Source organism: Rana temporaria, chromosome 2 (assembly GCF_905171775.1).
Source record: "Rana temporaria chromosome 2, aRanTem1.1, whole genome shotgun sequence".
NCBI lineage: Eukaryota > Metazoa > Chordata > Amphibia > Anura > Ranidae > Rana > Rana temporaria.
The window spans coordinates 7,368,285-7,382,447 of record NC_053490.1 but is presented as its reverse complement, the minus strand read 5'-3'; the positions used below and the strand labels follow the sequence as shown (position 1 = coordinate 7,382,447).

General features: G+C 50.3%; 1 protein-coding gene across 1 annotated transcript in view; it reads right to left on the bottom strand.

Moving 5' to 3' along the window:
* The window catches only part of CHRDL2 (chordin like 2), a 165,445-nt gene extending 151,673 nt beyond the window's left edge, over nucleotides 1-13,772 (bottom strand). Inside the window, exon 1 of the mRNA XM_040339789.1 lies at nucleotides 13,547-13,772. Coding sequence (XP_040195723.1) covers nucleotides 13,547-13,637 — 91 coding nt within the window. The 5' untranslated portion in view covers nucleotides 13,638-13,772. The remainder of the gene's footprint in view (nucleotides 1-13,546) is intronic.
* Between the last annotated feature and the right edge of the window lie 391 nt (nucleotides 13,773-14,163).

Genomic DNA, 14,163 nt, shown 5'->3' with positions numbered 1-14,163 from the left:
CCCACTGTGTGCAGGAATGTAGTCACCCTCTTTTGCTCGCCCCCCTATGGACGATGGGGTTTGTAGTGTGCACGTGACCACAATTACCATCCACGGTTTGTCTCAAAGAAATGGAGGTGAGAGGGAAAATAGGAGGGTCAGGAGCTCACAGAAGGATTCTGGATGAGAGAGAGACGTGGCTGAGAAGCACAGAAAAGTCAGAAGGATTCTGGATGAGAAAGACGTGGCTGAGAAGCACAGAAAAGTCAGAAGGGTTCTGGATGAGAAAGACGTGGCTGAGAAGCACAGAAAAGTCAGAAGGGTTCTGGATGAGAGAAAGACGTGGCTGAGAAGCACAGAAGAGTCAGAAGGGTTCTGGATGAGAAAGACGTGGCTGAGAAGTACAGAAGAGTCAGAAGGGTTCTGTATGAGAAAGACGTGGCTGAGAAGCACAGAAGAGTCAGAAGGGTTCTGGATGACAGAAAGACGTGGCTGAGAAGTACAGAAGAGTCAGAAGGGTTCTGTATGAGAAAGACGTGGCTGAGAAGCACAGAGGAGTCAGAAGGGTTCTGGATGAGAGAAAGACGTGGCTGAGAAGCACAGAAGAGTCAGAAGGGTTCTGGATGACAGAAAGACATGGCTGAGAAGCACAGAAAAGTCAGTAGGGTTCTGGATGAGAAAGACGTGGCTGAGAAGCACAGAGAAGTCAAAAGGGTTCTGTATGAGAAAGACGTGGCTGAGAAGCACAGAAAAGTCAGAAGGATTCTGGATGAGAAAGACATGGCTGAGAAGCACAGAAAAGTCAGAAGGGTTCTGGATGAGAAAGACGTGACTGAGAAGCACAGAGGAGTCAGAAGGGTTCTGGATGAGAAAGACGTGGCTGAGAAGCACAGAAAGGTCAGGAGGATTCTGGATGAGAAAGACGTGGCTGAGAAGCACAGAAAAGTCAGAAGGGTTCTGGATGAGAAAGACGTGGCTGAGAGGCACAGAAAAGTCAGAAGGGTTCTGGATGAGAAAGACGTGGCTGAGAAGCACAGAAAAGTCAGGAGGGTTCTGGATGAGAAAGACGTGGCTGAGAAGCACAGAAAAGTCAGGAGGGTTCTGGATGAGAAAGACGTGGCTGAGAAGCACAGAAAAGTCAGAAGGATTCTGGATGAGAAAGACGTGGCTGAGAAGCACAGGAGAGTCAGAAGGGTTCTGGATGAGAGAGAGACGTGGCTGAGAAGCACAGAAAAGTCAGAAGGATTCTGGATGAGAAAGACGTGGCTGAGAAGCACAGGAGAGTCAGAAGGGTTCTGGATGAGAGAGAGACGTGGCTGAGAAGCACAGAAAAGTCAGAAGGGATCTGGATGAGAAAGACGTGGCTGAGAAGCACAGAAGAGTCAGAAGGATTCTGGATGAGAAAGACGTGGCTGAGAAGCACAGAAAAGTCAGAAGGATTCTGGATGAGAAAGACATGGCTGAGAAGCACAGAAAAGTCAGAAGGATTCTGGATGAGAAAGACGTGGCTGAGAAGCACAGAAAAGTCAGGAGGATTCTGGATGAGAAAGACGTGGCTGAGAAGCACAGAAAAGTCAGAAGGATTCTGGATGAGAAAGACGTGGCTGAGAAGCACAGAAAAGTCAGGAGGGTTCTGGATGAGAAAGACATGGCTGAGAAGCACAGAAAAGTCAGAAGGGATCTGGATGAGAAAGACGTGGCTGAGAAGCACAGAAGGGTCAGAAGGGTTCTGCATGAGAAAGACGTGGCTGAGAAGCACAGAAAAGTCAGAAGGATTCTGGATGAGAAAGACATGGCTGAGAAGCACAGAAAAGTCAGAAGGATTCTGGATGAGAAAGACGTGGCTGAGAAGCACAGAAAAGTCAGGAGGATTCTGGATGAGAAAGACGTGGCTGAGAAGCACAGAAAAGTCAGAAGGGTTCTGGATGAGAAAGACGTGGCTGAGAAGCACAGAAAAGTCAGGAGGATTCTGGATGAGAAAGACGTGGCTGAGAAGCACAAAAAAGTCAGGAGGGTTCTGGATGAGAAAGACATGGCTGAGAAGCACAGAAAAGTCAGAAGGGATCTGGATGAGAAAGATGTGGCTGAGAAGCACAGAAGAGTCAGAAGGATTCTGGATGAGAAAGACGTGGCTGAGAAGCACAGAAAAGTCAGAAGGATTCTGGATGAGAAAGACATGGCTGAGAAGCACAGAAAAGTCAGAAGGGTTCTGGATGAGAAAGACGTGGCTGAGAAGCACAGAAGAGTCAGAAGGATTCTGGATGAGAAAGACGTGGCTGAGAAGCACAGAAAAGTCAGGAGGATTCTGGATGAGAAAGACGTGGCTGAGAAGCACAGAAAAGTCAGAAGGATTCTGGATGAGAAAGACGTGGCTGAGAAGCACAGAAGAGTCAGAAGGGTTCTGGATGAGAAAGACGTGGCTGAGAAGCACAGAAGAGTCAGAAGGGTTCTGGATGAGAAAGACGTGGCTGAGAAGCACAGAAAAGTCAGAAGGGTTCTGGATGAGAAAGACGTGGCTGAGAAGCACAGAAAAGTCAGAAGGATTCTGGATGAGAAAGACATGGCTGAGAAGCACAGAAGAGTCAGAAGGGTTCTGGGTGAGAAAGACGTGGCTGAGAAGCACAGAAAAGTCAGAAGGGATCTGGATGAGAAAGACGTGGCTGAGAAGCACAGAAAAGTCAGAAGGGTTCTGGATGAGAAAGACGTGGCTGAGAAGTACAGAAGAGTCAGAAGGGTTCTGTATGAGAAAGACGTGGCTGAGAAGCACAGAAAAGTCAGAAGGGTTCTGGATGAGAGAAAGACGTGGCTGAGAAGCACAGAAAAGTCAGTAGGGTTCTGGATGAGAAAGACGTGGCTGAGAAGCACAGAGAAGTCAAAAGGGTTCTGTATGAGAAAGACGTGGCTGAGAAGCACAGAAAAGTCAGAAGGATTCTGGATGAGAAAGACATGGCTGAGAAGCACAGAAAAGTCAGAAGGGTTCTGGATGAGAAAGACGTGACTGAGAAGCACAGAGGAGTCAGAAGGGTTCTGGATGAGAAAGACGTGGCTGAGAAGCACAGAAAGGTCAGGAGGATTCTGGATGAGAAAGACGTGGCTGAGAAGCACAGAAAAGTCAGAAGGGTTCTGGATGAGAAAGACGTGGCTGAGAAGCACAGAAAAGTCAGAAGGGTTCTGGATGAGAAAGACGTGGCTGAGAAGCACAGAAAAGTCAGGAGGGTTCTGGATGAGAAAGACGTGGCTGAGAAGCACAGAAAAGTCAGGAGGGTTCTGGATGAGAAAGACGTGGCTGAGAAGCACAGAAAAGTCAGAAGGGATCTGGATGAGAGAAAGACGTGGCTGAGAAGCACAGAAAAGTCAGTAGGGTTCTGGATGAGAAAGACGTGGCTGAGAAGCACAGAGAAGTCAAAAGGGTTCTGTATGAGAAAGACGTGGCTGAGAAGCACAGAAAAGTCAGAAGGATTCTGGATGAGAAAGACATGGCTGAGAAGCACAGAAAAGTCAGAAGGGTTCTGGATGAGAAAGACGTGACTGAGAAGCACAGAGGAGTCAGAAGGGTTCTGGATGAGAAAGACGTGGCTGAGAAGCACAGAAAGGTCAGGAGGATTCTGGATGAGAAAGACGTGGCTGAGAAGCACAGAAAAGTCAGAAGGGTTCTGGATGAGAAAGACGTGGCTGAGAAGCACAGAAAAGTCAGAAGGGTTCTGGATGAGAAAGACGTGGCTGAGAAGCACAGAAAAGTCAGAAGGATTCTGGATGAGAAAGACATGGCTGAGAAGCACAGAAGAGTCAGAAGGGTTCTGGATGAGAAAGACGTGGCTGAGAAGCACAGAAAAGTCAGGAGGGTTCTGGATGAGAAAGACGTGGCTGAGAAGCACAGAAAAGTCAGGAGGGTTCTGGATGAGAAAGACGTGGCTGAGAAGCACAGATAAGTCAGGTGGTTATTGGATGAGAGATTTTTTAAATGACCAATCAGATCTCTGTCCTTACCATGTAATCTCATGAATTGATCATACACATGAAGAAAGGATCTCAGTGCTGAGAAAGTAAAACGATGGATAATATTCTGTCCCGGTCACCTGACTTATATCGGTTGGAATGAAAGGACAAATCTTCAGCTGGTCTCACATGAGAATGTTTGGGTTGAATGGCATTTATCTGATGAGGATCAAAGCGTGTGTGATCACCCCGAGGATTAGATTCATTGTTCGGTTACACACTAGGAGTATTTATTGAGATTGGGGGGTAAGGATTTAGTGTATGGGGGCAGGCAAGGGGATAAATGTCGGGAAGTATGTGAAAGATAAATGTTGGAGGGGTAGGTGAAGGGACAATGTAGGTGAAGGCTCAATGTTGGAGGGGTAGGTGAAGGGACAATGTAGGTGAAGGGACAATGTTGGTGGGGTAGGTGAAGGGACAATGTTGGTGGGGGTAGGTGAAGGGTCAATGTTGGAGGGTAGGTGAAGGGACAATGTAGGTGGGGTAGGTGAAGGGACAATGTTGGTGGGGTAGGTGAAGGGACAATGTTGGAGGGGTAGGTGAAGGGACAATGTTGGTGGGGTAGGTGAAGGGACAATGTTGGTGGGGTAGGTGAAGGGACAATGTTGGAGGGGTAGGTGAAGGGTCAATGTTGGAGGGGTAGGTGAAGGGTCAATGTTGGTGGGGTAGGTGAAGGGTCAATGTTGGTGGGGTAGGTGAAGGGACAATGTTGGTGGGGTAGGTGAAGGGACAATGTTGGTGGGGTAGGTGAAGGGACAATGTTGGTGGGGTAGGTGAAGGGACAATGTTGGAGGGGTAGGTGAAGGGACAATGTTGGAGGGGTAGGTGGAGGGTCAATGTTGGAGGCGTAGGTGGAGGGTCAATGTTGGGGGGGTAGGTGAAGGGTCAATGTTGGAGGGGTAGGTGAAGGGTCAATGTTGGAGGGGTAGGTGAAGGGTCAATGTTGGGGGGGTAGGTGAAGGGTCAATGTTGGGGGGGTAGGTGAAGGGTCAATGTTGGGGGAGTAGGTGAAGGGTCAATGTTGGAGGGGTAGGTGAAGGGTCAATGTTGGTGGGGTAGGTGAAGGGACAATGTGGGTGGGGTAGGTGAAGCGACAATGTAGGTGGGGGTAGGTGTAGGGTCAAAGTTGGTGGGGGTAGGTGAAGGGTCAAAGTTGGTGGGGGTAGGCGAAGGGTCAATGTTGGAGGGGTAGGTGAAGGGTCAATGTAGGTGGGGTAGGTGAAGAGTCAATGTAGGTGGGGTAGGTGAAGGGACAATGTTGGTGGGGTAGGTGAAGGGACAATGTTGGAGGGGTAGGTGAAGGGACAATGTAGGTGGGGTAGGTGAAGGGACAATGTAGGTGGGGTAGGTGAAGGGACAATGTTGGTGGGGTAGGTGAAGAGTCAATGTAGGTGGAGGGACAATGTTGGTGGGGTAGGTGAAGCGACAATGTTGGTGGGGTAGGTGAAGGGACAATGTAGGTGGGGTAGGTGAAGGGACAATGTAGGTGGGGTAGGTGAAGGGTCAATGTAGGTGGGGTAGGTGAAGGGACAATGTTGGTGGGGTAGGTGAAGAGTCAATGTAGGTGGGGTAGGTGAAGGGACAATGTTGGTGGGGTAGGTGAAGGGACAATGTTGGTGGGGTAGGTGAAGGGACAATGTTGGTGGGGTAGGTGAAGGGACAATGTAGGTGGGGTAGGTGAAGGGACAATGTAGGTGGGGTAGGTGAAGGGACAATGTTGGTGGGGTAGGTGAAGGGTCAATGTTGGTGGGGTAGGTGAAGGGACAATGTTGGTGGGGTAGGTGAAAGGACAATGTTGGTGGGGTAGGTGAAGGGTCAATGTTGGGAGGGGGGAGTAGGTGAAGGGTAAATGTTGGAAGGTAGGTAAAGGGTTTGTAGCGGTCACCACCGTTTACGACCTTCCATCCCATCCAAGACAGCTTATCGACATTCCAACCAACAGGACCCGATCCATTCCATAAGAATTCCCTCAATAACGAACTGACAAGCTCTGTTACTGCGTCAAAATATGAACTAACTTTTAATGGCTTCTTAGCTTGTTTTTATGCAGTTACAATCATGTGACAGTATTCAAAGGGACAATAAGATCTCCACCCCCCTAATCACACACCAAGGCTAATTACTGAACATTCTAGACGTGTCGGCGCCGGCCTATAATTATCATGACTAATCACTGCACATTCCTTCATTAACAGCATAACAAACAAAACACCATCACACACTGAGTTCCCTAGGCAGACGTTCCGTCTCCGCATACAGCTTGACGCCTATTCACACCTCTGAGCATCCATAGGCTTTAGACAGTGTTATCACACAATTAAAGGCCTTTCAAGAGCTAGCCTTATTTAACATGTCACTAGGCTATCCAGAGAGATGAGTCACTATTGACTGGTTGGGTCACAATTAACCAACAACTTGCAATCGCTCAAGATCCTGCAATATGAACTATTATTAATGTCCCATCTCATGTAATATATGAATTATGATTCACTTGCCACCCCATGCCCAAAGGGCACAGGGTGGACTCAGACCCAAGAGTTATCAGTGACGCTTACACAGGAGTATCCCCCATCCTCACAAAGTCTCTGGGTGTCCCGGACCATCCTGTTGCAGGGTTAATGTGGGGAAGGGGGAAAAGGGTGAATATTGGGGAGTAGGTGAAGGATAAACGTTGGAGGGTAGGTAAAAAGGTCAATGTTGGAGGGGTAGGAAAATATTGGGGATAGGTGAAGGGTAAATGTTGGGAGGGGGAGTAGGTGAAGGATAAATGTTGGAGGGTAGGTAAAAGGCAAATGTGGGGAAGGAGAGAAACGGTCAATGTTGGAGGGGTAGGTGAAGGGTCAATGTTGGTAGGGTAGGTGAAGGCGTCAATGTTGGGGGGTAGGTGAAGGATTAATGTAGAGGGGGTAGGTGAAGGGTCAATGTTGGGGGGACAGGTATGTGAAAGGGTCAATGTTGGAGGGTAGTTGAAGGGCCAATGTTGGGGAAGTAGGTAGGTGAAGGGTCAATGTTGGGAGTAGGTGACGGGTCAAGGTCGGGGCAGTAGGTAGGTGAAGGGTCAATGTTGGGGGGGTAGGTGAAAGGTCAAGGTTGGGGGATAGGTGAAGGGTCAATGTTGGAGGGGTAGGTGAAGGGTCAATGTTGGAGGGGTAGGTGAAGGGTCAATGTTGGTGGGAGTAGGCGAAGGCGTCAATGTTGGGGGGTAGGTGAAGGATTAATGTAGAGGGGGTAGGTGAAGGGTCAATGTTGGAGGGGTAGGTGAAGGGTCAATGTTGGAGGGGTAGGTGAAGGGTCAATGTTGGTGGGAGTAGGCGAAGGCGTCAATGTTGGGGGGTAGGTGAAGGATTAATGTAGAGGGGGTAGGTGAAGGGTCAATGTTGGGGGGACAGGTATGTGAAAGGGTCAATGTTGGGGGGTAGTTGAAGGGCCAATGTTGGGGAAGTAGGTAGGTGAAGGGTCAATGTTGGGGGGTAGGTGAAGGGTCAAGGTCGGGGAAGTAGGTAGGTGAAGGGTCAATGTTGGGGGGTAGGTGAAGGGTCAAGGTTGGGGGATAGGTGAAGGGTCAAGGTTGGGGCAGTAGGTAGGTGAAGGGTCAATGTTGGGGGGGTAGGTGAAGGGTTAATTCTAGGGGGGTAGGTGAAGGGTCAATGTTGGGGGGTAGGTGATGGGTCAAGGTTGGGGCAGTAGGCAGGTGAAGGGTCAATGTTGGGGGGTAGGTGAAGGGTCAAGGTTGGGGGGTAGGTGAAGGGTCAATGTTGGGGGGTAGGTGAAGGGTCAATTCTAGGGGGTAGGTAAAGGGTCAAAGTTGGGGCAGTAGGTAGGTGAAGGGTCAATGTTGGGGGGGGGGGGGAGCTAAAGGGTCAATGTTGGGGGGTAGGTGAAGGGTTAATGTTGGGGGGTAGGTGAAGGGTCAATGTTGGGGGGGTAGGTGAAGGGTCAATGTTGAGGGGGTAGGTAGGTGAAGGATCAATGTTGAGGGGGTAGGTAGGTGAAGGATCAATGTTGAGGGGGTAGGTAGGTGAAGGGTCAATGTTGGGGGGTAAGTGAAGGGTTAATGTTGAGGGGGGTAGGTGAAGGGTCAATGTTGAGGGGGGTAGGTAGGTGAAGGGTCAATGTTGAGGGGGGTAGGTAGGTGAAGGGTCAATGTTGAGGGGTAGGTGAAGGGTCAATGTTGAGGGGTAGGTGAAGGGTCAATGTTGAGGGGTAGGTGAAGGGTCAATGTTGAGGGGTAGGTGAAGGGTCAATGTTGAGGGGTAGGTGAAGGGTCAATGTTGGGGGGTAGGTGAAGGGTCAATGTTGAGGGGTAGGTGAAGGGTCAATGTTGAGGGGTAGGTGAAGGGTCAATGTTGGGGGGTAGGTAAAGGGTCAATGTTGGGGGGGTAGGTAGGTGAAGGGTCAATGTTGAGGGGGGTAGGTAGGTGAAGGGTCAATGTTGGGGGGTAGGTAAAGGGCAAGTATTGTGGAGTATGTGAAGGAAGGCACAGGTCGAATGTTAGTATAGGGATAGGTGACAGTTGGAGGACGAAGGTGAAATGAATGCCGGTTTTGGAATCACCGCCCAACCAATCAGATTCTTTGCTACATAACCAGACCAGAAACCAAGTGCCGGACCTCGGTGATCCGCCGTGCCGGACGGGAAATGACAGGGAAAGGATCTATAGAAATCCTCTGTTCAGCAGACAAGGCAAATGTAGACATTTCCCGCAACACCTGCAAAGTGATCCAGCATGGCAGGTCTGAGATCATATGAGATGGATCTGCCAGCTTCCCCCTGCCTGGGGAATTGATCTAGGGATCCGGTCAGTGATCCACTTGGACCAAAAGGCAACCAGGTCATTAAAAGGCAGCAGAATAAGGATTCACGTTCTGAGGAAGAAATGTATTCTCTATGAGAAAACCTACCGATCCCCAACTGACAGAATACCCCGATCACTGAGACCAGATCCCTGATCTGTCATCATCCGATCCCTACACTGCCATCAGATCCCTAACTGACAGCAAACACCGAGCACTGAGACCAACAGATCCCTGGTCTATAATGATCTGATCCCTACACTGCCATCAGACCCCCAACTGACAGAATACACCGATCACTGACACCAGATCCCTGATCTATAATGATCTGATCCCTACACTACCATCAGATCCCCAACTGACAGAATACACCGATCACTGACACCAGATCCCTGATCTATAATGATCTGATCCCTACACTGCCATCAGATCCCTAACTGACAGAATACACCGATCACTGACACCGACACCAGATCCCTGATCTATAATGATCTGATCCCTACACTACCATCAGATCCCTAACTGACAGAATACACCGATCACTGACACCGACACCAGATCCCTGATCTATAATGTTCTGATCTCTACACTGCCATCAGATCCCCAACTGACAGCAAACACCGATCACTGAGACCAACAGATCCCTAATCTATAATGATCTGATCCCTACACTGCCATCAGATCCCTAACTGACAGCAAACACCGAGCACTGAGACCAACAGATCCCTGGTCTATAATGATCTGATCCCTACACTGCCATCAGACCCCCAACTGACAGAATACACCGATCACCGAGACCAGATCCCTGATCTGTACTCATCCGATCCCTACACTACCATCAGATCCCTAACTGACAGCAAACACTGAGCACTGAGACCAGATCCCTGACCTGTCATCATCAGATCCCTACACTACCATCAGATCCCCAACTGACAGAATACACCGATCACTGAGACCAGATCCCTGATCTATAATGATCTGATCCCTACACTGCCATCAGATCCCCAACTGACAGAATACACCGATCACTGAGACCAACAGATCCCTGATCTGTCATCATCCAATCCCTACACTGCCATCAGATCCCCAATTGACAGAATACACCGATCACTGAGACCAGATCCCTGATCTATAATGATCTGATCCCTACACTGCCATCAGATCCCCAACTGACAGAATACACCGATCACCGAGACCAACAGATCCCTGATCTATAATGATCTGATCCCTACACTGCCATCAGATCCCCAACTGACAGAATACCCCGATCACTGAGACCAGATCCCTGATCTGTACTCATCCGATCCCTACACTGCCATCAGATCCCCAATTGACAGAATACACCGATCACTGAGACCAACAGAACCCTGATCTATAATGATCTGATCCCTACACTAACATCAGATACCTGATCTGTACTCATCCAATCCCTACACTACCATCAGATCCCCAATTGACAGAATACACCGATCACTGAGACCAGATCCCTGATCTGTACTCATCCGATCCCTACACTGCCATCAGATCCCCAACTGACAGCAAACACTGAGCACTGAGACCAGATCCCTGATCTGTACTCATCCGATCCCTACACTGCCATCAGATCCCCAACTGACAGCAAACACCGAGCACTGAGACCAGATCCCTGATCTATAATGAACTGATCCCTACACTGCCATCAGATCCCCAACTGACAGAATACACCGATCACTGAGACCAACAGATCCCCCCTGATCTATAATGAACTGATCCCTACACTGCCATCAGATCCCCAACTGACAGAATACACCGATCACTGACACCAGATCCCTGATCTGTCCTCATCCGATCCCTACACTACCATCAGATCCCTGATCTGTAATCACACATTACTCCATTATCAGATCCCTGTCCTGATCCCTTATCATACTCCCTGTGTGTAATTATCGGATCCCTGACCTCTGATCACATTAGTGACCTCTTATCAGATCCCTCTGTACTCATCACATCCCAAAGTCATGATTTCCAGTTTATCAGATCCGGTCATCAGATCCCTGTCCTGTTATCACATCTTGTCCTTTTATCAGATCCCTACACTGATATCAGATCCCATTTCCCTTATAAAATCCCTAATCTGTTATCACATCCCTGTCCCGTTATCAGATTCCCTGTCCCGTTATCAGATCCCATCCCTGTCCCGTTATCAGATCCCTGTCCCGTTATCAGATCCCTGTCCCGTTATCAGATCCCATTTCTCTTATCAAATCCCTAATCTGTTATCACATCCCATCCCTGTCCCGTTATCACATCCGATCCCTGTCCCGTTATCACATCCCATCCCTGTCCCGTTATCACATCCCATCCCTGTCCCGTTATCACATCCCATCCCTGTCCCGTTATCACATTCCTGTCCCGTTATCAGATCCCTGTCCCGTTATCAGATCCTGTCCCTGTCCCGTTATCACATCCCATCCCTGTCCCGTTATCCCATCCTGTCCCTGTCCCGTTATCACATCAGATCCCTGTCCCGTTATCCCATCCCATCCCTGTCCCGTTATCACATCAGATCCCTGTCCCGTTATCACATCCCATCCCTGTCCCGTTATCTCATCCCATCCCTGTCCCGTTATCACATCCCATCCCTGTCCCGTTATCACATCCCATCCCTGTCCCGTTATCACATCCCATCCCTGTCCCGTTATCACATCCCATCCCTGTCCCGTTATCACATCCCATCCCTGTCCCGTTATCACATTCCTGTCCCGTTATCAGATCCCTGTCCCGTTATCACATCCCATCCCTGTCCCGTTATCACATTCCTGTCCCGTTATCAGATCCCTGTCCCGTTATCACATCCCATCCCTGTCCCGTTATCAGATCCTGTCCCTGTCCCGTTATCACATCCCATCCCTGTCCCGTTATCCCATCCTGTCCCTGTCCCGTTATCACATCAGATCCCTGTCCCGTTATCACATCAGATCCCTGTCCCGTTATCACATCCCGTCCCTGTCCCGTTATCACATCCCATCCCTGTCCCGTTATCACATCCCATCCCTGTCCCGTTATCACATCCCATCCCTGTCCCGTTATCACATCCCATCCCTGTCCCGTTATCACATCCCGTCCCTGTCCCGTTATCACATCCCTTCCCTGTCCCGTTATCACATCCCTTCCCTGTCCCGTTATCACATCCCGTCCCTGTCCCGTTATCACATCCCGTCCCTGTCCCGTTATCCCATCCTGTCCCTGTCCCGTTATCACATCAGATCCCTGTCCCGTTATCACATCAGATCCCTGTCCCGTTATCACATCAGATCCCTGTCCCGTTATCACATCCCATCCCTGTCCCGTTATCACATCCCTGTCCCGTTATCACATCACATTCCCTGTCCCGTTATCACATCAGATCCCTGTCCCGTTATCACATCAGATCCCTGTCCCGTTATCACATCCCATCCCTGTCCCGTTATCACATCAGATCCCTGTCCCGTTATCACATCCCATCCCTGTCCCGTTATCACATCCCATCCCTGTCCCGTTATCACATCCCGTCCCTGTCCCGTTATCACATCCCGTCCCTGTCCCGTTATCACATCCCTTCCCTGTCCCGTTATCACATCCCGTCCCTGTCCCGTTATCCCATCCTGTCCCTGTCCCGTTATCACATCAGATCCCTGTCCCGTTATCACATCAGATCCCTGTCCCGTTATCACATCAGATCCCTGTCCCGTTATCGCATCCCTGTCCCGTTATCACATCCCTGTCCCGTTATCACATCCCATCCCTGTCCCGTTATCACATCCCATCCCTGTCCCGTTATCACATCCCATCCCTGTCCCGTTATCACATCCCTGTCCCGTTATCACATCCCTGTCCCGTTATCACATCCCATCCCTGTCCCGTTATCACATCCCTGTCCCGTTATCACATCCCATCCCTGTCCCGTTATCACATCCCTGTCCCGTTATCACATCCCTGTCCCGTTATCACATCCCTGTCCCGTTATCACATCCCTGTCCCGTTATCACATCCCTGTCCCGTTATCACATCCCTGTCCCGTTATCACATCCCATCCCTGTCCCGTTATCTCATCCCTGTCCCGTTATCACATCACATCCCTGTCCCGTTATCACATCCCTGTCCCGTTATCACATCCCTGTCCCGTTATCACATCCCATCCCTGTCCCGTTATCACATCCCATCCCTGTCCCGTTATCTCATCCCTGTCCCGTTATCACATCCCTTCCCTGTCCCATCATCACATTCCTGTCCCATCATCACATCAGATCCCTGTCCCATCATCACATTCCTGTCCCGTTATCACATCCCATCCCTGTCCCGTTATCTCATCCCTGTCCCGTTATCACATCCCTGTCCCGTTATCACATCCCATCCCTGTCCCGTTATTATATTCCAACCCTGTTATCAGATCCCACCGTTATCATCAGATCCCATTTCTCTTATCAGATCTCTAATCCCATCATTGTGTCTTTATCTTATCATCAGATCGCTACATTGTATCTCATCCCGTCACCGGATCCCTCCTCCTCATCATCATCATATTCTCCGAGTGTAATTACCGGATCCCATCACCGGATCCCTATATAATCCGATCCCCTCCTCATACTCTCCATGTAATTATCGGATCTCATCACACAGTCCCGATCCCTGTCCCGTTATCAGATCCCTGTCCCGTTATCCCGGAGCTCCAATGATCAGAATTGCTCCGCACACATCAGCCCCGATGTCGGTCGGTCGTACGATTGAGTCTATGGGTCGGTCGGTCGGTGGTACTCACGCGGTCGGGCTCTGGCTTGTGTATTGGCGGCGATGCAGAGCAGAGAGATCGCACCGATGAGGACTGCCATCTCCCGGATCTCCCCGTACATCCTTCCCGGTACACTGCGAGCGGATCCCGGACTACCGATCCCCCCCGACCACACACTGCACGGGGGCTCCCCCTACAGGACCGCACGGGCACCTCCGATCACTGAGCGTTTCCCCGAGAGAAGCCGACTATAAGAGCTCTGCCCGGGACTCGGGACAGCGTGACACCGCGACGTCAGGACCGGGGAGAGGGCGACACCTAGAGGACCACACCGGGACTACACCGAACACCGACATCCCATACACCGACACCACCGGGACTACACCTCACACACCGACATCACCGGGACTGCACCTCACACACCAACATCCCATACACCTCACACACCGGGACTGCACCCCACACACCGACACCACCGGGACTACACCTCACACACCGACACCACCGGGACTGCACCCCACACACCGACACCACCGGGACTACACCTCACACACCGACACCACCGGGACTACACCTCACACACCGACACCACCGGGACTACACCTCACACACCGACACCACCGGGACTACACCTCACACACCGACAC